The 26,986-nt window shown below is 39.1% G+C and overlaps 1 protein-coding gene across 2 annotated transcripts in view; it reads right to left on the bottom strand.

Moving 5' to 3' along the window:
- Window positions 1-26,225, bottom strand: part of usp20 (ubiquitin specific peptidase 20) — a 31,876-nt gene extending 5,651 nt beyond the window's left edge. Inside the window, exons 1-19 of one of the 2 annotated variants that reach the window (XM_061908266.1) lie at window positions 25,732-26,225; window positions 20,546-20,599; window positions 18,957-19,019; window positions 18,760-18,894; window positions 18,595-18,691; window positions 18,447-18,516; window positions 18,261-18,374; window positions 17,136-17,235; window positions 13,711-14,206; window positions 13,072-13,221; window positions 12,862-12,974; window positions 12,593-12,765; window positions 12,417-12,511; window positions 7,844-7,877; window positions 7,720-7,765; window positions 6,157-6,337; window positions 5,961-6,087; window positions 3,203-3,372; window positions 2,951-3,032 (exon numbers count right to left, since the gene is read on the bottom strand). In XM_061908266.1, the coding sequence (XP_061764250.1) occupies window positions 2,951-3,032; window positions 3,203-3,372; window positions 5,961-6,087; window positions 6,157-6,337; window positions 7,720-7,765; window positions 7,844-7,877; window positions 12,417-12,511; window positions 12,593-12,765; window positions 12,862-12,974; window positions 13,072-13,221; window positions 13,711-14,206; window positions 17,136-17,235; window positions 18,261-18,374; window positions 18,447-18,516; window positions 18,595-18,691; window positions 18,760-18,894; window positions 18,957-19,019; window positions 20,546-20,599; window positions 25,732-25,809 (2,378 nt within the window). In that variant the 5' untranslated portion in view covers window positions 25,810-26,225. The remainder of the gene's footprint in view (window positions 1-2,950; window positions 3,033-3,202; window positions 3,373-5,960; window positions 6,088-6,156; window positions 6,338-7,719; window positions 7,766-7,843; window positions 7,878-12,416; window positions 12,512-12,592; window positions 12,766-12,861; window positions 12,975-13,071; window positions 13,222-13,710; window positions 14,207-17,135; window positions 17,236-18,260; window positions 18,375-18,446; window positions 18,517-18,594; window positions 18,692-18,759; window positions 18,895-18,956; window positions 19,020-20,545; window positions 20,600-25,731) is intronic. The other variant, XM_061908267.1, reaches the window with a different exon arrangement.
- Between the last annotated feature and the right edge of the window lie 761 nt (window positions 26,226-26,986).

Here is a 26,986-nt window from a genome sequence, read left to right as displayed (position 1 = left end):
TGGATTTATTACAATCTTTGGCAAGCTAAGTAATGTTTGCTGTAGTCTGGAACAACATGGCACAAAAACAACTTTCTGAAATGCGGCCAATATTACATACAGATAATGTGTCATGGGACATGCAAATATAAATTATATACAAAGAGGATAAACGTAAAGGATATTAAATGAGCTATAATATACCTACACATGAGGCATAATGATGCATTATGTTCATACAGCTACCCTAAATAGCATGGATTGGCTTGTAGTCATGCACTAACCCAATAGGCCTGATTAGCACTCCCCACAAGTCAATAACGTCAACAGAGGTCACCTTTGTACATTCACGCACGGAATAAAATGTTTGGTGGACAAAATGAGAAAGATGGATTGGAAGATTTTGTCCTAAAAAAAAAAAAACATTCTAAAACAAAATAATTATTTTCCCCCATCATTTTCCATACTCAATCCTTTTTTAAAAATGCTCCAGGGAGCCACTAGGGTCGCACTAAAGAGCCGCGGGTTGCGGCTTGAGATTATTTAAAATAGAAATAGAACCTGTGAACCCTTCGGCCCCAAAACGGGCATTACATGTGTTCCTTATTTTTTAGTTTATTTTCAATAACATTTTATTGTAGTTTTAATTGCAGCATTGTTATTATTGGATACAAACAAAATATGCACACATTCTCATAAGGACTATTTTGGTACCATTGACTCGCAATATAGATGCTGATTTTTAACAGACAGTAATCCTGGTATATTACTATGCTTTTTCCATGAAAATGTAATGAATCTCATTCTTGCCAATTTAAAGTCAAGAAAAGCATGTTTTGGTGCTCCTTAACCACCAGATGGCACCAGAATACCATGAGCGTAATTCTCAGAGCTTTGATGAGCGCAAATGAGTTGAACGGCCATTAAAGGGGCCCTGTAATGCAAAAACAACTTTTCTTACCTATTGGTACCTGCTGTTGTGTGTTTGGGATCTCCATAAATCCCGATAATTTAAAATCAAACCGTGGTGGAGATATTTATGATAATTTTTTGCCTTATTTTATACTTCCTGTAAATGAGCCATTTGGAATTTTCTGTCCTGTGGCATTTTTCACACAGTGAAATCAGCGAGTTTTCCATATATGGTATAGATTTACCCAAAGTGCTTTGCATGACTCCGCTGTTGTAGTCTGTGTAGTAGTTAATAAGCTCCTATCTTTTTCTCTGTCCTCTTATTGTGAGGCAAACTGCCTCGTAAATGCACATGCATCCTGTTTCCACTTGTAATACAAAGTACCGTAAAGTTCTAATTTATATCTGTCAGTAGATTCGCTATGGAAGCACTAAAAACTGCAACAAAGATGAGAGAAGACGCTTACAAAGTGGAGCCACGTAATTAAGGCCACCACAAAACGGCACATTCTGAAGGGGGATGGTCAGAAAGCTGCTTGAAGATGGTCTGTAAAACATAATCTATGCAATACTTTGACCAAAGAACCACCATTACATGTTATGTAGACCACAAGTGTTTTAAATGTAGAAAAAAAAATAATATATTGACCCGTTTAAAATCACTGAAATACAATAAAATTATCTATATTAGCATGGCAGATGTGTATAAATAACTTATGTAAACTCAATAAGCTCGTACAAATAATATTTGTTGTCTACTTGTCCACTATATCAAAGTTAACTTTGTCATGAATTATTGACCTATTCTAGGCTGTCATTACCCAACAGCAAATATTACACTCTGTAGTTTATTTTTTTTAATATCGCAATTTAGCATTTTTCTATTACAGTATTTTTTTTTTTAAATTGGTAAAAACAAACAAACATAAAACAACCCATAAAAAATTATAACGTCATATCAGTTGATAGATCTAAACTTCTTAAAATATTTCAAGCGTGGAAAGTAAAAAATGTATATATATTGTTTATAGACTAATCACACTTTTAAGAGTGAATCTCTTTTAAATCCTAGGTATAAGTGTGTATAGTCGATCTTAAAGGGGAACTGCTGTTTTTTTGGAATTTGGCATATCGTTCACAATCATTATGAAAGACATGACAAAGGATGGATATTTTTAATGCATTCCAACTAGTAAATAAAAGTCCACTTACTGCGGAGCTAATTGGAGCTCACCCATAAAATTCAATAAACAACCATTTAAAAACTGCCATCAATACTCCATTTCCATTCTGTCATTTGAATATTAACCAAGTATTAGTGATATTGCTAGTTATAAGCGCTAATGCATACAAATTACTTTTGTGTGTCCCTATGTTTGCATCATCGAGTGGTCTGCTGCTTCCTTGCTCACTTTAAATTTATTGTAGATCATAAATCATGCTTCGCACCATTATGATTCTTTGTTTAAAAAGGAATATATGAACATCCTAGCAGTCGGCATCCTAATGACAGCAGACATTGTGCAGCAAGTGATGTTTTGTTATGTTGGTTGGCTCTCATGAAGTCTGCAGTGAGTAATAAGTGATGAAGAAAAACAAAAAAGCAAACCATGCGTAAATGTATGCTTAAAATTATCAGAATACGTAAATATCAAATGCTATTATTAATGTTACTACATTACATTTATACTTACATTATGTATATAAAACCTCAATTAAGGTGTTTGGATATTATTTTAAGGGCTTTATGGGCAGAAATGGACAGCTCCCATAAGCTCCATTGTAAGCAAACTTTTGATCACATTTATTTGATATATAGAATACAAAACAAATATATTACATCCGTCGTCATGCCTCTCATAATGATTATAAACGATGGGCAGAATTCTAAAAAAAAGTGCAGTTCCCCTTAAAGATTGCACAAGGGCATTTTACAGGTGTCGACTTTTTGCCATTCACAGAGATCCTGGAATATAAAATAGCAGGGATCTGCCTAATAGATGTAAACTTGGACTCTTTTACAGATTGTGATAGCGTTGAAGCGCGTTCAAATATTTACCTGTTGTAAAGGTACTCCCACACATTCTGGGGCACGATAACGACCAGGTCGTCAATGTAGTGGTATTTAGTTGGTGGGATGCCTGCAGAAAGAGAAGGAAATATGTGGAATGTGAGGGAGAACTGTTGAGAAATGACTTTCACCAGGTAGTTGGTGAACTATAGACTTCAACTCGATTAGGAAATATTTTTAAATGAGTCATGAAATGTGAATAGGACAATGTGTAACAAAAATCTAGGATGCTCCTGTTACCTCCATGGCGACAGAGGAAGGTGTGGTTGCTGATAGGGCCGGGCTCTGCGAAGGTGTTGAACTTGTTGAGCCATTCTCGGGAGATGTAAAACTGCAGCAGGCTGGGCTCCTTGGCGCTGGCCAAAGCTACCACCTTCTGCCGCTCTCTCACCGACTCCTCGCTGCTTTTCCTGCACAGAGTTCAAGAACTGATCATTTCTTTATCGTTTACAATCCTTAGGCAAGGACAGATTACATTCACAGACGCATCACAACGTTCGCGTTTCCCTTCAACAACAACAAAATTCTAATTATGGCAGACTTCATGAGAGACAACAACGACTACTTTGGGAAAAATTATGATCCAAACTTAATATTTTTAAGCCTGAATATATGGAGGATGATCTACAAGATTTAGAAGCTGAGTCCTAAACAGATCCAGCTTTAGTTGTACTTGTATAGTGCTTTTCTACCTTCAAGGTACTCAAAGCACTTTGACACTACTTCCACATGCACCCATTCATTCATACACTGATGGAGGGAGCTGCCATGCAAGGCGCTAACCAGCACCCATCAAGAGCAAGGGTAAAGTGTCTTGCCCAAGGACACAACAGCAGTGACTAGGATGGCGGAAGCGTGAATCGAACCTGCAACCCTCTAGTTGCTGACACGGCCGCTCTACCAACCGAGCTATACCGCCCCTAGTCAAACACTTAGAAGCCTCATGCAGCGGTTTTGCTAAATTCAAAACAAGATATACAAAACACAAACATAAGAAAACAATCACTTACTGTACAATGTCTGCTCTCACTGGGATGCTGACTGATGGGATGTTTATATCTTCTCGTTTAAAGGAAGAATTAATCTAAATCCTATCGCAAGTAGAAAAAAAATAGGCACCCAAACAACCGTCTTTTCGTACCTTTCTTGCCATCTCTAGGTTTACGTTGACTGTCAAGTTGAACAACTTTTCGTTTACAACGTCCTTACTTTCCAGGTGAGACGCATGATTTATTATCTAGAACTAACTTTCACCAACTCAGAGGCGATGCAGCAAAAACAGCTTTGTATGTCAATACTGTTAGCTCTCTGTGATCATGGCACCGCTAAAAATACTTTGTCCGCATTAGCGCTTAAACTAACAATATCGCAAATATTTGATTAATATTCAAGTCATGACATGTAAATAAGGGCAGCACGGTGGTACAGAGTTTAGTGCATGTGCCTTACAATACGAAGGTCCTGAGTAGTCCTGAGTTCAATCCCGGGCTCGGGATCTTTCTGTGTGGAGTTTGCATGTTTTCCCTGTGACTGCGTGGATTCCTTCCAAGTACTCCGGCTCCCTCTCACCGCCAAAAACATGCACCAGGGGATAGGTTGATTGGCAAAACAAAATTGGCCCCTGTGTGTGAATGTAAGTATGAATGTTGTCTGTCTATCCGTGTTGGCCCTGTGATGAGATAGCGACTTGTTCAGGGTGTACCCCACCTTCCGCCCGAATGCAGCTGAGATGGACTCCAGCACCTCCCGTGACCCCGAAAGGGACAAGCGGTATAAAATGCATGGATGGATGGACATGTAAATAAAAGTATTGTTGGCAGTTTTTGGATTTAAGATTGAGGATGATAGGCAAAATTCTAAAAAAGTGCACTTCTCATTTAAGTACAGCGGCACTATACGAGTTTGTGACGCAGCTCATACCTTGAAAAATTTGTATTGCGAATAAATAAATTTAAATATATTTATTCGGGAAAAAAAAACTAAGGCACTCCCTTCTTCAGTTAAAAATATTTAACATTTACAGCATTTTTAATGGACCTTTTAGTCGCTCCAACTCATTCCAGACATTACCTCAATTTTTAAAGTACACAAAGTGAGCTTAAAGCCAGGAATACCACCAATAGGGTGAAGTTTTTTTGTCCCTCTGATGAAGGATGAAGGCCAGATAACTAAAGCACATTGGCTACGCTAACTAACATGATTAAAAGGTCCTTTAAAATCTGCCGTAAAAAGAGAGTGCCTTAGTTTTTTTTTTGCACTTTTTGTAAATTTGTGTCCCTATTCCATAGAGTACCTCTTTTGTGATAACCTTTCCACTTGGAAGCCCTGACGTTTCTTCTTAAACCATTTTTCTATTTAATCTTCTCCCTCCCAAAACACCCCAAATTTAACATGTAACATGCCTCTTTAAAAAATAATACAAACTTTTAGATAATAAAAATTTTGTATAAAAACAACACAATAGAATGTTGTATAAACTACAGTAGTTTTATTAATTAATTTAATAATGTAGTGTTTACTTTAGAGAACAGACTTCTACAATATCACCTTTTGAGCTATTTTATCAAACACACACCATCAGCAGCTTCCCCACATTTTCATGGATAAATTTTTGCCCGTTAGGTATTCTTTGGCTCGCGTTTATCGACTCATTCTGCTTCCTTATGGTGCAGACTAGCTACACGGCTACCCAATTGGTCATGTTTTTGATATTTTCTTTCTTTAGTTCGATGAATATCATCCAATGCTTCTTCTCAGCAATGTCCTTCACACTGACTTTCTTCCTTCCATTGTTTGAAAAACAAAGTTGTCGATCGCGAGCTATAAGCTAATAGCAGCGAGTAAAACCATATAATTTGGTCGAATTTTATGGGGTTTACTGTGACATTCGCTACGATAACTAACATAACAATTAGCAGAGAGAGCGCTCATATCCCGAAAAACTCGTAGCCCGTAGTACCACTGTATGTGAGATTGTTACAAAACTGTTTATGCAAACCTGTAGAAGAGCACATAGGCTTCCGCGTTCTGCACCACAGTCTCATGAACCTCTGTGACGTACTGGTCGTCAAATTCGTACCACTGTCCGTTGATGACGTTCTGACAGTACGCTATGTAGTGTCCACCTGGATGAAAACAGAATTAAATGTGTACAAAGTAATTTATATACATGATATACATTTTCTTTTTCTTACTTCCAGCAGTGCCGTGGTGACAGATGACCGAGAGAAGGTCGTAAGTGGTGACTTGGGAAGAACTGTCTTTGGCCAGGAAGGGTCGCATGTCCAGGCCCTCCAGCGGAAAGGAAACGTGGTTGCCGATCTTGAAAGAATACATCACCTCGTGCCGGAAACGTTTCAGGTGAATGCACAGAATCTGCACCACAATGTTTAAATTAAACAAAAAGACAACAGTATGTTGAATAATGAGAGGGTAATACAGTGGAACCTCGATTTACAAACCCTGTTATTTGTATTTCTGCCTTTTGACAATTTTTTTCCATTTTACTAACTCAACATGAGCCCCAAAAAGACAACAAACCAGCGTGTTAAGAATGTTGAAATAGCTCTGGAGTAAAAAAAAAAAAAGACAATTTTTGAAAAGTACAATAATGGCACTTGCAAGTATGGAAGAATCGACACAGCAGGCTTTTCTCTCCGTGTCTGTCTGCGCCTTCTACATTAGTTCCTCGTTTGCCGATATTAATGTAAGTGGATTTCACTTTTCAGGTTTTTATTATTGTAGCAATATAGTTGTTAAAGTTAAGGATTTTATGTGATTTCTGATTGTTAGTGAGGACACCAAAGGGACCAAAACCAAAACTAGCAAAAACAAAAGTATGGTCTGGAGTGTCATGTGTCGATGTAACAATAAAAGAAGGGATCTAGTTTTCGTCTTAATGAATTGTTTCATTCACGACCTTACAGTACTCCACGTCCTAACTGCTAGCCTCAAGCATGTACACAGATTGTCCCAACATGAAGACGCACGGCAAATCGCACAAATCACAACATGCAGGGCTCAAAACAGCTCTATTTCAAGAAGAAAGCTAAAACAAAAGTAGTGAACAGAAGAAAAAAATTATAAATAACGTGATAACATCAGACAAGCAGGAATGCAGACCCATGTTTGTTTACAGCAGAAGTCACTGCTTCTTTGTCTTTTACTTCTTTTTCCGGTATGTGCTGCGCGTGTCAAAATAAAGTATTCCAATTTAAGGTGTGATTCATGAAAATGCTCGTCATAATCGGATCGTTTTTTTCAGGGTCTATGTACACAATAACCTTCTAATCCTAATTATGATCACATTAAATACATTTTCCCCCTGTACATGTAGCTAATGTTGTTTTAATGTCTTGTTCTCTCTGGGAAGTAGTGTTGTTGTTGTTTTGTTAATAAAGAGAACCATCACCCTCTTATTATGTTTGTTTGACGTATAGCACTTTATATTGTGTTCAATCCTTCAGTAAAATATGGACTTTTGTCAAGGCTGGAACCCATTATTCATATTTAAATTTTTTTTAAAGGAGAAATTTGTCTCACTATACACACCTTTTGCTTTACAACCCCTATTCGAGAATCAATCAAGTTCGTAAATGGAGGTTCCACTTTATTGTGCTTTTTAAAGGCTATCCTTGTATGTGTAGCAGTGTTGTGTTAGTAATACCATTCATTGTGTGTAAATCCATAAAGGTCCATCAAGAAAACATTTTACTGTCTAACTAAATATAGTCGCAGTGTTTTAAGACAAAAAGTACCTCTGGAAGTCGCAGGACTTTGCAATATTTCACTCCATTTCTCAACCTGCAACATTGCATTGACAATAATTCAAGGTTAAGAACTATGTTTTGGGTCATTTATTTGCTCCCTTTTCATACTCACTTCTTACATCTCTCACAGCTGTACATGTTGTCTCCTGCAAGGCGACAGGAAAGCAAAGTGTATTATCTATTATGTTGACATGTAGGGCTGTACAAACCCCGTTTCCATATGAGTTGGGCAATTGTGTTGGATGTAAATATAAACGGAATACAATCATTTGCAAATTCTTTTCAACCCATATTCAATTGAATGCACTACAATATTTGATGTTCAAACTCATAAACTTTATTATATTTTTTGCAAATAATAATTCACTTAAAATTTCATGGCTGCAACACATGCCAAAGTAGTTGGGAAAGGGCATGTTCACCACTGTGTTACATCAGCTTTTCTTTTAACAACACTCAATAAACGTTTGGGAACAGAGGAAACTAATTGTTGAAGCTTTAAAAGTGGAATTCTTTCCCATTCTTGTTTTATGTAGAGGTTCAGTCGTTCAACTGTCCGAGGTCTCCGCTGTCGTATTTTACACTTCATAATGGGCCACACATTTTCGATGGGAGACAGGTCTGGACTGCAGGCGGGCCAGGAAAGTACCCGCACTCTTTTTTTACAAAGCCACGCTGTTGTAACACGTGCTGAATGTGGCTAGGCATTGTCTTGCTGAAATAAGCAGGGGCGTCCATGAAAAAGACGGCGCTTAGATGGCAGCATATGTTGTTCCAAAACCTATATGTACCTTTCAGCATTAATGGTGCCTTCCCAGATGTGTAAGTTACCCATGCCTTGGGCACTAATGCACCCCCATACCATCACAGATGCTAGCTTTTGAACTTTGCGTCGATAACAGTCTGGATGGTTCGCTTTCCCTTTTGTCCGGATGACACAATGTCGAATATTTCCAGAAACAGTTGGAAATGTGGACTCGTCAGACCACAGAACACTTTTCCACTTTGCATCACTCCATCTAAAGATGATCTCGGGCCCAGAGAAGCCGGCGGCGTTTCTGGGCCGTCTGAGGGATCGAAGGTCACGGTCATTCATTGTTGGTTTCCGGCCATGCCGCTTACGTGGAGTGATTTCTTCGGATTTTCTGAACCTTTTGATGATATTATGGACCGTAGATGTTGAAATCCCCAAATTTCTTGCAATTGCACTTTGAGAAACGTTGTTCTTAAACTGTTTGACTATTTGCTCACGCAGTTGTGGACAAAGGGGTGTACCTCGCCCCATCCTTTTTTGTGAAAGACTGGGCCTTTTTTGGGAAGCTGTTTTTATATCCAATGATGGCACCCACCTGTTCCCAATTAGCCTGCACACCAGGGGCGTCGCCAGACATATTTCACTGGGGCACGTGCCCCACTGTTGATCTGCAGTGCCCCAGTAAAAATTTCACCAATAAAAAAAACGCTTCGGAGTTTTAAGTCTAGATAACAGCGCACATACTACTTAGTATGGTAATTGATTGCTACTGTATTCACTCCACGAAACAGTGAGCACATGGCTACTTAATATGGTAATTTATTCACGTGTGGATCGAGATTCGGTTGAGAGAGAGGGGGGGAGGGGGGGATTCGAATCACTCCGTGAGGTTGGTGACGTTAGCCAACAACAATTTGTTAATTACAATATTTTGATTTTGATTTGACTCAAACTGTAACTCCTAGATGGATATCAGAAAGTTATTCGCCCGCAGCAGAGAAGAAGCGAGGAATGAGAGATTTAAGTGAAGTCCTAGCTAGCTAGGCAACATCATTGTCTTAAGTTGATGCTAAGTTAGCTAACCTTATTCCTTGTATCAAGACCAACGTATTCATTTGCTGTACGAGCTGTCGGGGGAATTTCCAATCAACATGAAACATAATGTTGGTTATTGTCTGCTGGTTCTGCATCAATGATGATTTGGAGTAAGCATGTGTGAGTTGAGTGCTTCTCAAATGGTTTATCTTCAGGAAGAAAATTTTTTTTCCATATCATCAAGTCGTGAGCCAAATTTTTAAATCATTCAAGTTTGTTTTACAGAAAAATAGCACAGTAGACTTGTCTTGTTAATCGGTGTGACTTTGACTAAAATAATCTTGTTTTGTCACCAGAAAAATGGCTACAGCTAAAGCATCTGGTTTTGTTTCCAAAAAAAATAGTAACATTTCTGTATTTGTTTTCAGAAAGATGGCTGAAAATATCGGGTTTTGTTGCCCCATTTAGATTTTAAAAAAATATATTTCCATGTCTGTCCTGAGTCGTCCTCCAACTTGTTAGTCGGTTTGTCTTTTGCTAAAATACTCACTAATAGTCACTAGAAAAATGGCTAAAAATTTCTGGTTTTGTTGCCACAATTTGATTTTTTTCTCCCTAAACTTTTTTTTTTTCATGCACACTTCTGACTGCGACTCACTGAAAATGACACACAATCCACTTTTATGTCACAACCCACCAGTTGGGAACCACTGGTCAACTGTATAACAGTTACTGTAATATTTCCATGTCTGTCCAGAGTGATTGACCACTTTGCAAAAATGAAAAGGAGACGTTACAGTTTACTTCTCAGAAAATGATTCCATGAAGACACACAACAGTTGTTCATTTATTCTACTACTGTGGCTTTATTGTTTTGTGTATATTTTATAGTTTTATGTATCTGAAATAGGATTGACACATTGCCATAAATGGAAATTAAATAATATAAAAGAACCCAGAGATGTAAGGGTGCTTTATTTTTTGTTTTACTTTTGTAGATGTTAAATTTGCAGATGATTACTGCAATATATACTTCAAAAAGATTCATTGTGCTTCCTTTTTGCTTTTACCAGTAGCAGTTTAGAAGTCTGGAGTAAAAAAGTGCACATGTAGGTCAAATGCATTAGTTAATTTCAGGTGGTTAAAGATCCATACAACATCATCTGATATGATTTCATAGTTTAAAGCACTATTTATGTATTTTTTATGATAAATAAGTGCTAAAAATGTTTTTGCTTGCGCGCTTTGCACGCTCACATGAATTATTTGTGCCCCAGGTGTGCCCCAGTACAGTATTAGGTCTAGTGACGCCCCGCTGCACACCTGTGGGATGTTCCAAATAGGTGTTTGATGAGCATTCCTCAACTTTATCAGTATTTATTTCCACCTTTCCCAATTTCTTTGTCACGTGTTGCTGGCATCAAATTCTAAAGTTAATGATTATTTGAAAAAAAAAATGTTTATCAGTTTGAACATCAAATATGTTGTGTTTGTAGCATATTCAACTGAATATGGGTTGAAAATGATTTGCAAATCATTGTATTCCATTTATATTATATATATACCTACTCAGAGTGTCCGCCCTGAGATTGGTAGCTTGGGAGTCATACCAAAGACTATAAAAAAAATGGGACCCATTGCCTCCCTGCTTGGCACTCAGGATCAAGGGTTGGAATTTAGGGTTAAATCACCGTCAATGATTCCCGGGCGCGGCACCGCTGCTGCCCACTGCTCCCCTCACTTCCCACGGGGTGATCAAGGGGATGGGTCAAATACAGAGGACAAATTTCACCACACCTAGTGTGTGTGTGACAATCATTGGTACTTTAACTTTAACTTTATATTTATATTTACATCCACCACAATTTCCCAACTAATATGGAAATGGGGTTAGTAACAATATCAAAATTTCACAGTATGATATTCTCACTGTATTAAGGCTCATATTATAATTTTATTGCGGTGTTGTCAAAAAAAAAAAAGACTTGGTAAAAATGCCAAAATGTGTCAAATTTAGTGGCAGGATTGTTTATGATTAACACACTTAATGTAATTGAACACATATATAATGCTCAAATGTTCTAATCATATTTACTACTTTAAAAATATATTTTTAAGTGCAGAAAATTATGCGGAAACATCCAATGTAAATTTTCTAAAAGCAGTGTTGTCTACAGTGGACATTTTTCAGATGAGTTTGGAAAATGCTGTTTCTCAGCTAAGTTAACTGACACTTTTACTTTTAATATGTTCTCATAGTCATCATTGTCACTGGGTCATTATTGTCACCGATGTCCCACTGGGTGTGAGTTTTCCTTGCCCTTATGTGGGCCTACCGAGGATGTCGTAGTGGTTTGTGCAGCCCTTTGAGACACTAGTGATTTAGGGCTATATAAGTAAACATTAATTGATTGATTGAAATACCTCACAAAGTGGTGATTAGCAAAGTGGTGATTAGCATTGCTGGCTTCAAATATCTTTTCCGCGTGATGATTTACCGAGTGTCGGTTTGGAAACGCTTCAGACGAAGGTGGGGTGCTTTGCTTTGGAGTACACAGACTTTATTACTTTTGCCAAATAAGTTGTTTTCACAATAGTTTTTTTGTCAATGTGTTAGTTGAATAAATAAAAAATGTTATTTACTGATTTTGATGAAATTTTCAGTAAACGTACGCATGCCCGTGTTCCTCCCAACTTGCCGGTCCCGTGCTGCGCAGATGATTTTGGGAGATGTCGTTATTTTTCAGTCCAGCCAATGCAAAAGCGCCAGAAAAAATCTACACCCACCAAGTTTTCTTTTGATGCTGTCACACATCACAGCATTATTGTGAGGATTTTGAAACCAAATACAGTTACACCCCTATTGACATGTGAAAAACGTTAGGGTGTTCTTGACCTTTAAGTTCATCTGCAGCAAAGAAGGCAGCAAGGCAGTCCTCCAAAGTCACCATGGGACCCCAAAACCAGCTGGGGATGCACGAGACCACAAACCTATACCAAAGACAACGTCGGAACTGTTTCAGATGTCACACAGGTTATTTCAGAGGGAAAAAAAAATACAGATCTACTGACCGGCGTATGGAGTCCATGATGAAGGAGATCCATCCCTGTGAGCCGTATGTTTCAGGACACACGCCGGTTTTGACTGGCATGTTCTGATGGATGGAAGAGTGCAGCTTGGCTAAGTCCTCCTTCCCGGGAATGGGTAGGGACAGGTCTTGGAAGGTTTCCACTGTAGTAGACACCTGTGGTAGAAGTCAGGCAGTTATGGTGACCCCTTTCACGGTGAATATTATTTGCCATGAAGGTGGCGCCCCCTGGTGTTCAAGCATACAACTCACCCTGTCGCATGTCAAGCACTGGACTAGGCTGAGGATGGAGCCGTCGAAGATGTCGGAGATGACGCTGCGATAGTGCAACTGCTTCTTCTTTCTAGAGGTGAGCAGCAGTTGAGCTGAAGTGGAGAATAAAAAACATGATATGGTGTAAGCAGCTGAATAAGCACTATGCTAATGGCCGTGAGGATGAGGGGGGGAGACGGCTTTCCGCACCTTTCTTGAAGGGGTAGGAAGCTCCTGCCGAGCGTAACGGACTGGAGCGAGGCGGACCGGAGGACAGTTTGGAATGGATCTCCTGGAGGGTCCTGACGGGACTGCAGGGAGTGGAATGTGGCCGGGGCGTTGCGGCTTCGTTGTTTGGCTCTGCATAAAGAGGTTGTGAGGAATATTTTTTTTACCTTTGAGCAAAATGGCTTTTCCCTTTGTTTTGCTCGAATGATCACACCTTGTTTCTTATTAATGCACACACACATACTGTATATTATCCTCTCTAGTTTTAACAGTATCAAATTATACTAGGTGTGGGGGGCCATAGTGGAGAAGAATGTGTGTGCACTCCGCCACATGCCAAGTAAACTTTCAGTTTCGATCCCCGCCAAGGCGAAACAGCCAAGGGCGACAAAATGCATGTGAAAAGGGCGACCATTTTAGAGAAAGCTCGCTCCTCTTTCAAGCAATGCTATTGCTTACTCTTTGAAAAACAATTAATTGTTCATCTTTAATTTTAGTCACCTCTCATTGTTTTAGACAGCCTGAGAACTAAAAAATCTGGGTGGACCCTTCTTTCAATAATGTCAAAGTGCACATGACTTTCAATGCAAGTGTTCATCAGCCAGCTTTAAAGCATCTTACCTGAGCTCTTGTTTGCAACTGTTGGACTTGACAAGTTGTTCTCTTGGGTTTGGCTGTCAGTATTTGGCGCCACCCTGCACTCCTCCTCCTCGCCTCTCTCGGGAAGGTCATCCTCAACTGCGGTGTCCACATCTGCGTCCTCGTCCATTTCCTGCGAGGCTCCACGGAGAGGCGAGCCAGACACCCTTCTCTCCTTCAGCCTCTCCTTCTCTGAGATCGCCCCGCCAACGGGACCATCCCCCGCCCCTGAAGGCAGGCGGACGCCGTCGTACTCGTCCTGTGCCTGCAGGTCGCCGTCTCCGGTGCCTCCCACCTCTCCCCGATCGCTGCTGGAGCCTGAGTCGCAGGACAGGAAGTCGTCCTCGGCCGGGGAGCGGTCACCGTCCAGCCTCTCCTCGCCGTCGCTGCTCTCGCTGCTGGTGCCGCAGTCACTCAGCGGCTCCTTGAGCTCCTCATGAAGCTGATCCATCAGGCAGCGCAGGAACTCCTGTGTGTCCTTTTGTACAATTACAACAAAACAAGACAGGATTATGTGCAACTGTTCTAAAGCAACACAAATAAATACATGTTGTATACTGTATGTGTATATATATATACATATACATATATCTATATATATATATACATATACATATATATATATATATATATATATATATATATATATATATATATATATAAATTTGTACGTATTCTTACAAACCCTGTTTCCATATGAGTTGGGTAATTGTGTTAGATGTAAATACAAATGGAAAACAATGATTTGCAAATTCTTTTCAACCCATATTCAAAAAAAAAGATAATTGATGTTAAAACTCAAAAAAAAAATTTTTTTTGCAAATAAAAATTATCTTAGAATTTCATGGCTGCAACACGTGCCAAAGTAGTTGGGAAAGGGCATGTTCACCACTGTGTTACATCACATTTTATTTTAACAACACTCTATAAATGTTTGGGAACTGACAAAACTAATTGTTGAAGCTTTGAAAGTGGAATTATTTACCATTCTTACTTGATGTACAGCTTAAGTTGTTCAAGAGTCCCGGGTCTTGTTGTCGTATTTTACGATTCATAATGCGCCACACATTTTCAATGGGAGACAGGTCTGGACTGCAGGCGGGCCAGGAAAGTACCCACACTCTTTTACTACGAAGCCACGCTGTTGTAACACGTGGCTTGGCATTGTTTTGCTGAAATAAACAGGAGCATCCATGATAATGTTGCCTGGATGACAACATATGTTGCTCCAAAACCTGTATTGACCATTCAGCATTAATGGTGCCTTCACAGATGTGTAAGTTACCCATGCCTTGGGCACTAATACACCCCCATACCATCACAGATGCTGGCTTTTGAACTTTGCGTCTTTAACTATCCGGATGGTTATTTTCCTCTTTGTGCCGGTGGACACCAAGTCCACAGTTTCCAAATATAATTTGAAATGTGGACTCGTCAGACCACAGAACACTTCCACTTTGCATCAGTCCATCTTAGATGAGCTCGGGCCCAGCGAAGCCGGCGGAGTTCGTAGGGGTTGTTGATAAATGGCTTTGGCTTTGCATAGTAGCGTTTTAACTTGCACTTACAGATGTAGCAACCAACTGTAGTTACTGACAGTGGTTTTATGAAGTGTTCCTGAGCCCATGTGGTGATATCTTTTACACACTGATGTCGGTTTTTGATGCAGTACGGCCTGAGCGATCAAAGGTCTGTAATATCATCGCTTACAGGCAGTGATTTATCCAGATTCTCTGAACCTTTTGATGATTTTACGGACCGTAGATGGTAAAATTCCTAAATTCCTTGCAATAGCTCGTTGAGAAATGTTGTTCTAAAACTGTTTGACAATTTGTTTACAAATTGGTGACCCTCACCCCATCTTTGTTTGTGAATTACTTTACATTTCATGGAAGCTGCTTATATACCCAATCATGGCACCCACCTGTTCCAAATTAGCCTGCACACCTGTGGGATGTTCCAAATAAGTGTTTGATGAGCATTCTTCAACTTTATCAGTACTTATTGCCACATTTCCCAACTTCTTTGTCACGTGTTGCTGGCATCAAATTCTAAAGTTAATGATTATTTGCAACAAAAAAAATGTTTATCAGTTTTAACATCAAATATGTTGTCTTTGTAGCATATTCCACTGAATATGGATTTGAAAATGATTTGCAAATCATTGTATTCCGTTTATATTTACATCTAACACAATTTCCTAACTCATATAGGAACTGGGTTTGTATATGCATATATAAACATATATTACATACATGTATATGCATATATTTACGTTATATAGCAGGGGTAGGGAACCCATGGCTCGCGAGCCAGATGTGGCTCTTTTGATGACTGCATCTGGCTCTCAGGATTAATCTTAGCTGACATTAGGTATCACGTTAAGTAATTAATAATTCCACTGGTAATCACTGTGTTAAAAATAATGTTCAAAATATGAAACATTCTCATGCATTATAATCTATTCTTCCGTTTTTTACCACACCTGTTCAAGAAGTCGCATTAATGGTAAGTAGTATTGTATTTATTATTATTTAGCTTCAGAATAACAATGTTACTAAAAAGAATAAAAGACTTATTGTACCCTAAAAATGCTGGTCTTACTTAAAATTGCACGCATTAAGTTGTATTCAGTGTTAAAAAAAAATATTATATGGCTCTTACGGAAATATATTTTAACATATTTGGCTTTCATGGCTCTCTCAGCCAAGAAGGTTCCTTACCCCTGGTATATAGACATACATAGACATACATACTTGAGTAAGATCGGACTGATAAAAATACCGACCACACGTTTTAATTCAAAACTCACTTTTTTTTTATCAAAACAAAGTGAATACAACATAATAAATAAACAAAAGTAAACAACTATTTACTGCTCTTTTACACACACACACACGTGTGTATATATATATATATATATATATATATCAATCAATCATATATATATATGTATATGTGTGCATGTCTGTATGTATATATATATACACAGTGTATATGTATGTATGTATGTATGTATGTATAATATGTAAATAAAATGCATTTCACTATATATATAGATATATATATATATTTATATACAGTGTATATATATATATATGTCTATATATATATATACACACACACACACACACACACACACACACACACACACACACACACACACACACACACACAAACACACATACATACATATATATATATAAATATATAAACCTTTCCAAAACTTTTGATACAGCTCTTGTATTAGATCAAAATATCACAATATATTGTTTACCTAATGTTGTGGCCAGTCCATATCTACAACAGGTCACTAACTTGCTTAACTTTCAGTGCACTCAAATGTGCGGTGTAATGTAGTATTGTTGAAAAATAAAACAGAAAGGTATTTTCTTGAGGGTAGTTACCTGCTGGGTGCTTGCCCCTACCTGCTGAGCATAACCACGGAACATGGGGTTCAGCAACTTGATGCCGTTGGACAGACTGGTAGGCACCACGTAACTGGGCCTGGAAGGGCGGTGGTGGTTACAGTTTCAATACACACTTTACAGACATGGCACGTGTAAAGCTGAAGTAAACGCAAGTCCAACATTCCCAGAAAAAAAGCTGCTAAGAATATAAACACTGACTGACACTATGAATTAGGGAACACAAGTGAGTGACTAATCGCTACGTGTTTCGGTGAGTGACCATATTACGATGCATATGATAATTTATTGATGTATAAGTTAAGGATGTTTCTTTCAGGGTTTTTATGCTGATCATCCATGAGTAAAATTGGGCTGATAAAAATACCGACCACACGTTTTAATTCAAAACTCACTTTTTTTTTCAAAACAAAGTGAATACAACATAATAAATAAACAAAAGTAAAAACTACAATCATTTGATTGTTGCCCTTTAAGTTGTCCTCTGTCCAGGGAATACTTCCCAAGTTTGTAAAAACAAAAACAAAATTGTGAGAAAAAAAAAAATCAACCTATCAATCATAGTACTCTAACTCGTAATAATCTACTTGTTATTTTATGTTAATGTCTGCTTATTTTCTACTTTGTCACGCAGTTATTTATTGGTGTAGTTCGCAGCTATCTTAGCGGCTAGCTGGGCAATTAACATGCTTGCTCCTGACTGGCTCTTGTGTATCACATGTTTAGTCTCATACTCTGGTGAAAATAATACTTAAAATACTAAGAAATGCAGTTTATTTGCCGTAACAGAGGTGATTATTACTAGCTTAAGGGAGCGGCTCCACACTGCATGGAGACACATAATTAGCTGCTAGCCACTTGTCAGCCGGGGGGCTAACGATAAATACAGAGGGGCTGGGCATTAATTGGCAATGGCAATCACATACTTTTTCACGGTGGTCACTCGTTTGACAAATCCCGAGTAGTATCCTGATTGAGGTACAATTTTTTAAGATGTGTTAATGAAATGTACCAATAAAAACCCTCACCCCTAATTAAAACCTGCCTGTTACACTCTGCAGTTGACTAAAGTTCTCTCTCTATTAATAATCAACCGTTTATTACCGTTTTTTATGCCAGAGTTCTGACATGAGTTTCTGGTAGCTTTTGCAAAGAGCGGGCTTCTTGTCGGTCCGGACCAGACCCCCGCAATCCAGGAAGAACTGAGTGAGAGGAGGACTGCTCGGAAACGTCAGGACAGGAATCAGAACCTTGTCAAACGGAGGTGTGTTGCGGCAAAAGCGACCTCACCAGTTGGACAGCGCTTGAAGAGCAGCATTCATGTAGCAGGAGTTCCCAATATTTTTCATCCCTGTTAGACCTGAAAAATGTCAAGGGAAAACACGATCAATGTGATGTTGCTTGGGAGAGGAAATTCTGGGAGATGGAGGCGATGTACCTCTGGGCTTAAGCTCGTCCTCCTCCGACTCTGACCCTTCGTCTTCCGCCATGGCTATTGGCACGCCTTTTAGCGGGTGACTGAGCGGCGCAGCTTCCTGGTAAAAAGTAGCATTGAGTCATTTCCGCACTCGTCACCTATCAGGGGGGCGGCGGCTTTACTTACCTGCTCTGAGGCTGCACAGTGGTGGGGGGCTGCAGGCACCAAGGCGGGCCGGGGTTCCAGGAACACTTCCCGCTCGCACACATAGCACCAGATCCTGAAAGTGGTCAGGTTCACGGTCAGGTTGTGCTTTTTAGCCTGAAAAAAAGACAGAATATTACATTTTACACGCTAGACTCAAGAAGGGGGGAGAGGCTTACCTGAGCATGCAGCGTGCTGTGGTCAGAGTAGGACTCTCCGCAGCCAACATAAGGGCAGTCATTCTATGGAGCAAAAATAGTGATTTACAAAACAATAATGCATTTATTTAAAGCTATGCATGTTGTAAGGCTGCACAAAGAAGATCGCTATTTACACGAACCCAAAATAAATTTTCGAAAGTGCAGTGGAACCTCAATTCACGAAGTCCTTTATTTTGCAAACTTTTCGATTATGAACTTTTGGCCACAGCCAAATGTGTCTCCGTCACATTCATTCAGGATGTGTGGCTCAGATGGTCGAGCGAGGAGTCCAGAAACTCGCCATTGTGTCTGTAGGCAACACACTTTCCCCACCTTGCTCCCACTGCCACCCACAATGACTTATATGAAGTTGGCGACCTCTCCTTGTTCAAATCTCCCCAAAATAGTCCAGCTGGTTTGTGCTGCAAAAATATTAGTTTGTGCATTTATGGGCTTTAATTTATTTACGTTTTATGTTTTTTACGGTTATTATTCATAACCAGCCCTTCAACCATGTCAAAATCTCCCCAAACTTGTCCCAATCGTTTGTGCTGGTTTGTCCTGCAAAAATGTTCAGTCTAATTTGGTTATTAACGTTTTATAGTTATGCTTTATAAGTGTTATTCATCATAACCAACTCATCCACCATGTCCAAATCTCCCCAAACTTGACCCCTTTGTTTGTGCTTGCATTTGTGCTGCAAACATTTTTGGTATAACTATTATAGTTTTTAAAAAGAAGGGGGGAATTGCTGTGGAGTTAAAAAAAAAAAAAAAAAAGACCATTTGGGTGTCAAGTATGGAAGAATGGACGAAGCAGGATTCATACCAAAGCAAATTTTAATTGTGATGAGACTATACTTTTTGGGAAAAAATATGCCAAAGCAGACTTATTTCATAGCAAAGAAGAAGGCACTCGTCGTCTCTTTCAGCACACACACACCATCTATTTCTCTCTCTGTCTGTCTGCTTTGTTCTTGTTAGCTCATTTTAAGTGGATTTTGCTTTTTTAAATGGGAAAGGATAGATATTTATTGTCATTGCACAAGTACAACAACATTTCATAAATGTTTGTTATTGTAGCAAGATAGTTGTTAAAGTTAATGATTTTTTTTAGATTTCTGATCATTTCTGAAGGCACCAAGGGCACGTGTTGGCAGAGCAGCACAGACAGAGGAAAGCAGATTGTTGTTGTTTTGGCTTGTTAATAAGGAAAGTTTATCCTTCACCTCCTTGTTTGGTTTGTTTGGGAGCACTTTACATTGTGTTCAAAGTGTTAAAACTCTCACTAAAGTATGGAGTATCGTTGAAACTGGAACCCATTATTCATATTTACATTGTTTCTTGTGGCGAAATTTGCTTCACTATACAAACTTTTCGATTTATAATAATCACTGTTCAAGAATCAATTAAATTCGTAAATCGAGGTTCCACTGTATGTGCAAACACACTACTCTGAATTTTCCTTAAAGCAGAACAGGGTAATGAGCGGTTTAATAATAATGTAAATAAATAATATGTTTAAAAGAAATGGTTAAAGTATGTGCGTCGCTTTTTCCCCAATATTACCTGAAGACAGGCCCAGAGGTTTGGCCCCCCGACACCACATGATTGGCAGGTGCCCTGCAGGAAAAGACATACAGTACTCAGTAATGGTGTTTTCCTGACATGAAAAAAACATTTTGTGTATATTGTTTTCGAGAATGACAGCTTCTAGAAGAGGGGTTTCCCAAACGTTTTGTCTCCAGGGGCCACAGTGAAGATGTGTCAATGGGTCACGGGCCAAACATTGCGATTTTAAGTAGGGGTGTCCCGATAAAACTTTTTCACATTACAAATATTAGAGCTTGGAAAATTGGCCCAGACCGATATTGATCCGTTACAATATCACCAGGAAGCATACAAACACAATACACTTGTATTAAAGTTAAAGTGCCAATGATTGTCTCACACACACTAGGTGCGGTGAAATTATCCTCTGCATTTGACCTATCCCCACAGGGGAGCAGTGAGCAGCAGCGGTGGCCGTGCCTGGGAATCATTTGGTGATTTAACCCCCAACTTCAACCCTTGATGCTGAGTGCCAAGCAGGGAGGTAATGGGTCCCATTTTTATCATCTTTGGGATGACTCTAACCACAAGTCCACTGAGCAGGTTTTATTATTATTACTCTGTGGTGTGTAATATTAGAAAAGGCTTGGTCAAGTGAAAAGAGTAAAACAGGGTTGATATAAAAAACAATAACCTATTTATTATTAACCAACTGGAATGTACTTATGCTGTTTTTTAAGTTGAAGTGGAGGGGTAATTGCTTTTGGCCACAATAGTTCATGTGCGTTAATTGATGTGGACACGTTTGTTATGGGTACTTTCTAATCCACTTTTGCTTAAAATCATTTCAGACAAATGTCCTGTTTAAGACAGCAATATAGTTCAATAAAAGACACCTATTCCCTATGTCTAGCTTGAGTGCTACAGTGGGCTTAGCTGTTGTGTAGCTGCTAGCTCCTGGTAGCCTAGCATGATTACCTTTTGTAAATACCTTGACTAAAAGACTAGAAAGGACCTATATTGTGTGCTTATTGGAGCAGTGGTTCTCAACCTTTTTTCAGTGATGTACCCCTTGTGAAATTTTTTTAATTCAAGTACCCCCTAATCAGAGCAAAGTATTTTGGGTTGAAAAAAATAGATAAAGAAGTCAAATAAAGCACTATGTCATCAGTTTCTGATTTATTACATTTTATAACAGTGCAAAATATTGCTCATTTGTAGTGGTCTTTCTTGAACTATTTGGGAAAAAAATATATAAAGATAACTAAAAACTTGTTGAATAATAAACAAGTGATTCAGTTATAAATTAAAAAATATCTACACATAGAAGTAATCATCAACTCACAGTGCCCTATTTGGGGATTGTAATAGAGATTCATCTGGATTCATTAACTTAATTCTAAACATTTCTTCACAAAAAAAGAATTATTTAACATCAATAGACAGTCTTGTGAAATCACAATATCCCATTTTAACTAGCTAGCCACTAACATTTTTTAACAAATCATTAATTACTTTGCACCATGTTTGTACAAATAATAACTCATGTAAAATACAAAAGTTAACTCTCAAATTAAAAAAAAAAAAACATGTCACACTTTGACCTGGACACCAAATCTGTTATCTGTTTCTTTGTCAGTTAGTGGGAAGCCTGGCACTGCATGCTGTTAACTTGTGTGTTGTACTCTGGTGTGTAACTTGACACTGCAACTCTGAGTGAGTCTTGCAGATGTGCATCAGTGAGGCTTGTTCTGTGTTTGTTCTTGATGAAGTTCATGTCAGAAAAGGCTGATTCACAAAGATAAGTTGAACCAAACAGGCTCGCAACCTTCATAGCTTTTGCGCATACACCCCTGTACTTTTCTGTGTCAACAAGGCACCAAAAGTTTGGTGCAGCCTGGTGGGCTTTAAATTTTAAATTGTCAGGAAGGAAGAGGAAGGAATTTAAAAGGTAAAAGGTTATATGAGTTTAAAAATCATAAAATCATTTTTAAGTTTGTATTTTTTCCTCTAAAATTGTCTTTCTGAAAGTTATAAGAAGCAAAGTAAAAAAATAAATTAATTTATTTAAACAAGTGAAGACCAAGTCTTTAAAGTATTTTCTTAGATTTTCACATTCTATTTGAGTTTTGTCTCTCTCTTAGAATTAAAAATGTTGATCAAAGCGAGACCAGCTTGCTAGTAAATAAATACAATTTAAAAAATAGAGGCAGCTCACTGGTAAGTGCTGCTATTTGAGCAATTTTTAGAACAGGCCAGCGGGCGACTCATCTGGTCCTTACGGGCTACCTGGTGCCCACGGGCACCGCGTTGGTGACCCCTGTCCTATACCAATAACGGATGATGACACCCTAATTATGAACTTGAAACACAAACAACCAAAATGTAAATAATAAAGTTCCAACCCTTTGGCGCCCCCTGGTAACCTTACTCTTGTCAGACCCTTGTACAAACCCCGTTCCATATGAGTTGGGAAATTGTTAGATGTAAATACAAATGGAATACAATGATTTGCAAATGATTTTTAACCTGTATTCAGTTGAATATGCTACAAAGACAAGATATTTGATTATTAAACTGATAGCCTTTTTTTTTGTAAATAATCATTAACTTTAGAACTTGATGGCAGCAACACGTAACCAAGAAGTAGGGAAAGGTGGCAATATATACTGATAAAGTTGAGAAAATTTCATCAAACACTAATTTGGAACATCCCACAGGTGTGCAGGCTAATTGGGAACAGGTGGGTGCCATGATTGGGTATAAAAGGAGCTTCCATGAAATGCTAAGTAATTCACAAACAAGGATGGGGCGAGGGTCACCAACTTGTAAGCAAATTGTCGAACAGTTTTAGAACAACATTTTTACAACGAGCTATTGCAAGGAATTTAGGGATTTTACCGTCTACGGTCTGTAAAATCATCAAAAGGTTCAGAGAATCTGGAGAAATCACTGCACGTAAGCGATGATATTACGGACCTTTGATCCCTCAGGCGGTACTGCATCAAAAAGACATCGGTGTGTAAAGGATATCACCACATGGGCTCAGGAAAACTTCATAAAATCACTGTCGGTAACTACAGTTGGTTGCTACATCTGTGAGTGCAAGTTAAAACTCTACTATGCAAAGCAAAACCCATATATCAACAACACCACCGAACACCTCTGGCTTTGCTGGGCCTGAGCTAACCTAAGATGGACTGATGCAAAGTGAAAAGGTGTTTTGTGGTCTCACGAGTCCACATTTCTAATTATATTTGGAAACTGTGGACGTGGTGTCCTCCAGAACAAAGAGGAAAATAACAATCCAAAATGTTATAGGCGCAAAGTTCAAAAGCCAGCATCTGTGATGGTATGGGGGTGCATTAGTGCCCAAGGCATGGGTGACTTACACATCTGTGAAGGCACCATTAAAGCTGAAAGGTACATACAGGTCTTGGAGCAACATATGTTGTCATCCAAGCAACGTTATCATGGATGCCCCTGCTTATTTCAGCAAGACAATATGGGTTGAAAAGGATTTGCAAATCATTGTATTCCATTTATATTTAAATCTAACACAATTTCCCAACTCATATTGAAACGACGTTTGTAGTTCGCTGAGTTCCACACAAGGATCTAGGCTCGAGAGCATTGCAAACTCCTACAATATAGCAAAAAATAATGAATTAATCAGAATCGCCGGGCGGGATTTCATAGATGTGATGTAGCACCGAAACGACTGTTTTATTCAAACAACAATGGCTGCACACAGCCAGGAGTCGTGTGCTGACATTGCAACTGTTTTGTCAAATCTATCGAATTGATATAAGATAGTATATTTATTACAACTTTTTGCTCTGTCATTATCCAATATGTCGGCTGTTCTGTTTTGGATTTCCCAGCGTCGCTCTCATCAGCGTCACGGGTTGATTTTGATGTGAGTGGTTGAAGTAGCACAAGTGGTTTATCCAGTCACATACAATTATTTTTTTTAAAAGCCTACTGAAATGAAATTTTCTTATTTAAACGGGGATAGCAGGTCAATTCTATGTGTCTTACTTAATCATTTCACGATATTGCCATATTTTTGCTTAAAGGATTTAGTAGAGAACATCCACAATAAAGTTCGCAACTGGAGAAAAGCCCTGCCTTTACCGGAAGTCGCAGACGATGATGTCACACATGTGGGGGCTCCTCATATATTCACATTGATTTTAATGGGAGCCTCCAACAAAAACAGCTATTGCGACCGAGAAAACGACAATTTCCCCATTAGTTTGAGCGAGGATGATTCGTGTTTGAGAATATTGACAGCAACATACTAGGAGAAAAAAAAAAAAGTTAGAAAAATAAATAAAACGCGATTGCAATCACGTTGCATTGAGACGGATTCATATGTTTTTACAGACATTTACTCGGATAATTCTGGGAAAACCCTTATCTTTCTATTGTGTTGCTAATGTTCTAGTGAGTGTCTCGGGGGAGTCAACGGCAGCTGTACGGGAGGAAGAAGCTCAGCTGATATCCGGTAAGTGGCGACTTTTTAACCACAATTTTCTCACCGAAACCTGCTGGTTGACATGTAGTCAGGATCCATGTCCGCTCTGATCCATAGGAAAGTTTCACCTCTGTGAATTTTAAACAAGGAATCACCGTGTGTTTGTGTGGCTAAAAGCTAAATCTTCCCAACTCCGTCTTTCTACTTTGACTTCTCCAATATTAATTGGGCAAATTGCAAAAGATTCAGCAACACAGATCTCCAAAATACTGTGTAATTATGCCATTAAAGCAGACGACTTTTAGCTGTGTGTGTGCGCAGCGCTCATACTTCCTAAAAACACGTGACGTCTTCCAAGACGAAACTCCCGGGAAATTTTAAATTGTAATTTAGTAAACTAAAAAGGCCGTATTGGCATGTGTTGCAATGGTAATATTTCATCATTGATATATATACTATCAGACTGCGTGGTGGGTAGTAGTGGGTTTCAGTAGGCCTTTAAAGGCCCCGCCTTCTGAAGTACATCTCCTATTGAAAAGTCCCAGATCCTTGTGTGGAGCTCAGCGAACTACAAGGATCTGGCGAGAGTCAGGTAAGGGCCCTGGCCCGCGGGCCACACTTTGGGCTCCACCGATCTCGAACATACTGCAGAGCTCCACTGGTCATTGTAGCAAAGCGGGCATCTTCAATGTCAGTTAACACACAAAATAAAACTAAGGCCCACCTTGGATTTCAGAAGGAGCTCATCCTTGGTGACCTCTCCGATGTCGTGCAGGTGGGGACAAAGGTTCTGCTCGGCCATGTTTACTTCTGAAGCTACAGCAACAATTCACAGCACAGGCTAATGCTAGCGTTGACTGATGACAAGACACAAAAGCGAGCACGACGACTGCACATCGTGTCTGAATCCCTAAATGACGGAAACCTTTCACAAGCAGCCTCCCACTAGCAAAGTAAACAGCGAAAAAAGAAGCCACAAGAGGCTTCACTGACGACAACGATGGAGAAGAAGATACTAAAAAATGCCAGCGGCGGCCATGACAGTTTCACGCTCGCCTTGACCGAGGCATGTGACAGCTGTCACGGTGATGACAGCGTCATAGTCCCGGTAGGCAACGCACACCGGCTCCGACCGGGCAGCAACGGAGTGAACAGACAAACAACAAGAGTCCCCCAAAACAACACGTCACGCCCCCTCGTGCGTCATAGTCACAAGCGCTGCACGTCGCAGAGCTCAGCTGGGGGAGGAGTTGTCGCTGTGACGTCACGACGTAACCTTACTGTTTACGTACGTATGTTAATATCAATAGAAACTTATCACTGCAATCAAGGCAGACTTTCAATACACAAGCGTAATAAATAATATTAAAACCTACATACATTTGTAAGAAAACATTAAAGGCCTACTTAAAGGAGATTTTCTTATTTAAACGGGGATAGCATGTCCATTCTATGTGTCAAACTTGATCATTTCGCGATATCGCCATATTTTTGCTGAAAGGATTTAGTAGAGAACATCCACGATAAAGTTCGCAACTTTCGGTGTTAAGAGAAATGCCATGCCTCTACTGGAAGTCGCAGACGATGACATCACATGTTTGATGGCTTCTCACATATTCACATTGTTTTTAATGGGAGCCTCCAACAAAAAGTGCTATTCGAACCGGGAAAACGACAATTTCCCTATTAATTTGAGCGAGGATGAAAGATTCGTGTTTGACGATTTGATAGCGACGGACTAGAAAAAAAAAAAAAAAAACGCGATTGCATTGGGACGGATTCCGATGTTTTTAGACACATTTACTAGTGAAACCGATGATCTTTTCCTCTGCGTTGTGTATTGTTTATGGAAGACGACCGACACCATGGGTTTCTTCTCTGCACTTTACATATAATACAGAATACAATTGTCATCAAAAACTTTCTGCCATCGTTGAGCCCCTCTCCCGTTATCGTAGACAAAAAGGGGGGCGTATTTA

Source organism: Nerophis ophidion, linkage group LG08, assembly GCF_033978795.1.
Source record: "Nerophis ophidion isolate RoL-2023_Sa linkage group LG08, RoL_Noph_v1.0, whole genome shotgun sequence".
In the NCBI taxonomy this organism is placed as follows: Eukaryota; Metazoa; Chordata; class Actinopteri; order Syngnathiformes; family Syngnathidae; genus Nerophis; species Nerophis ophidion.
Note: the sequence above shows the minus strand (reverse complement) of the source record. Positions and strands in the feature narration are given on the sequence as shown.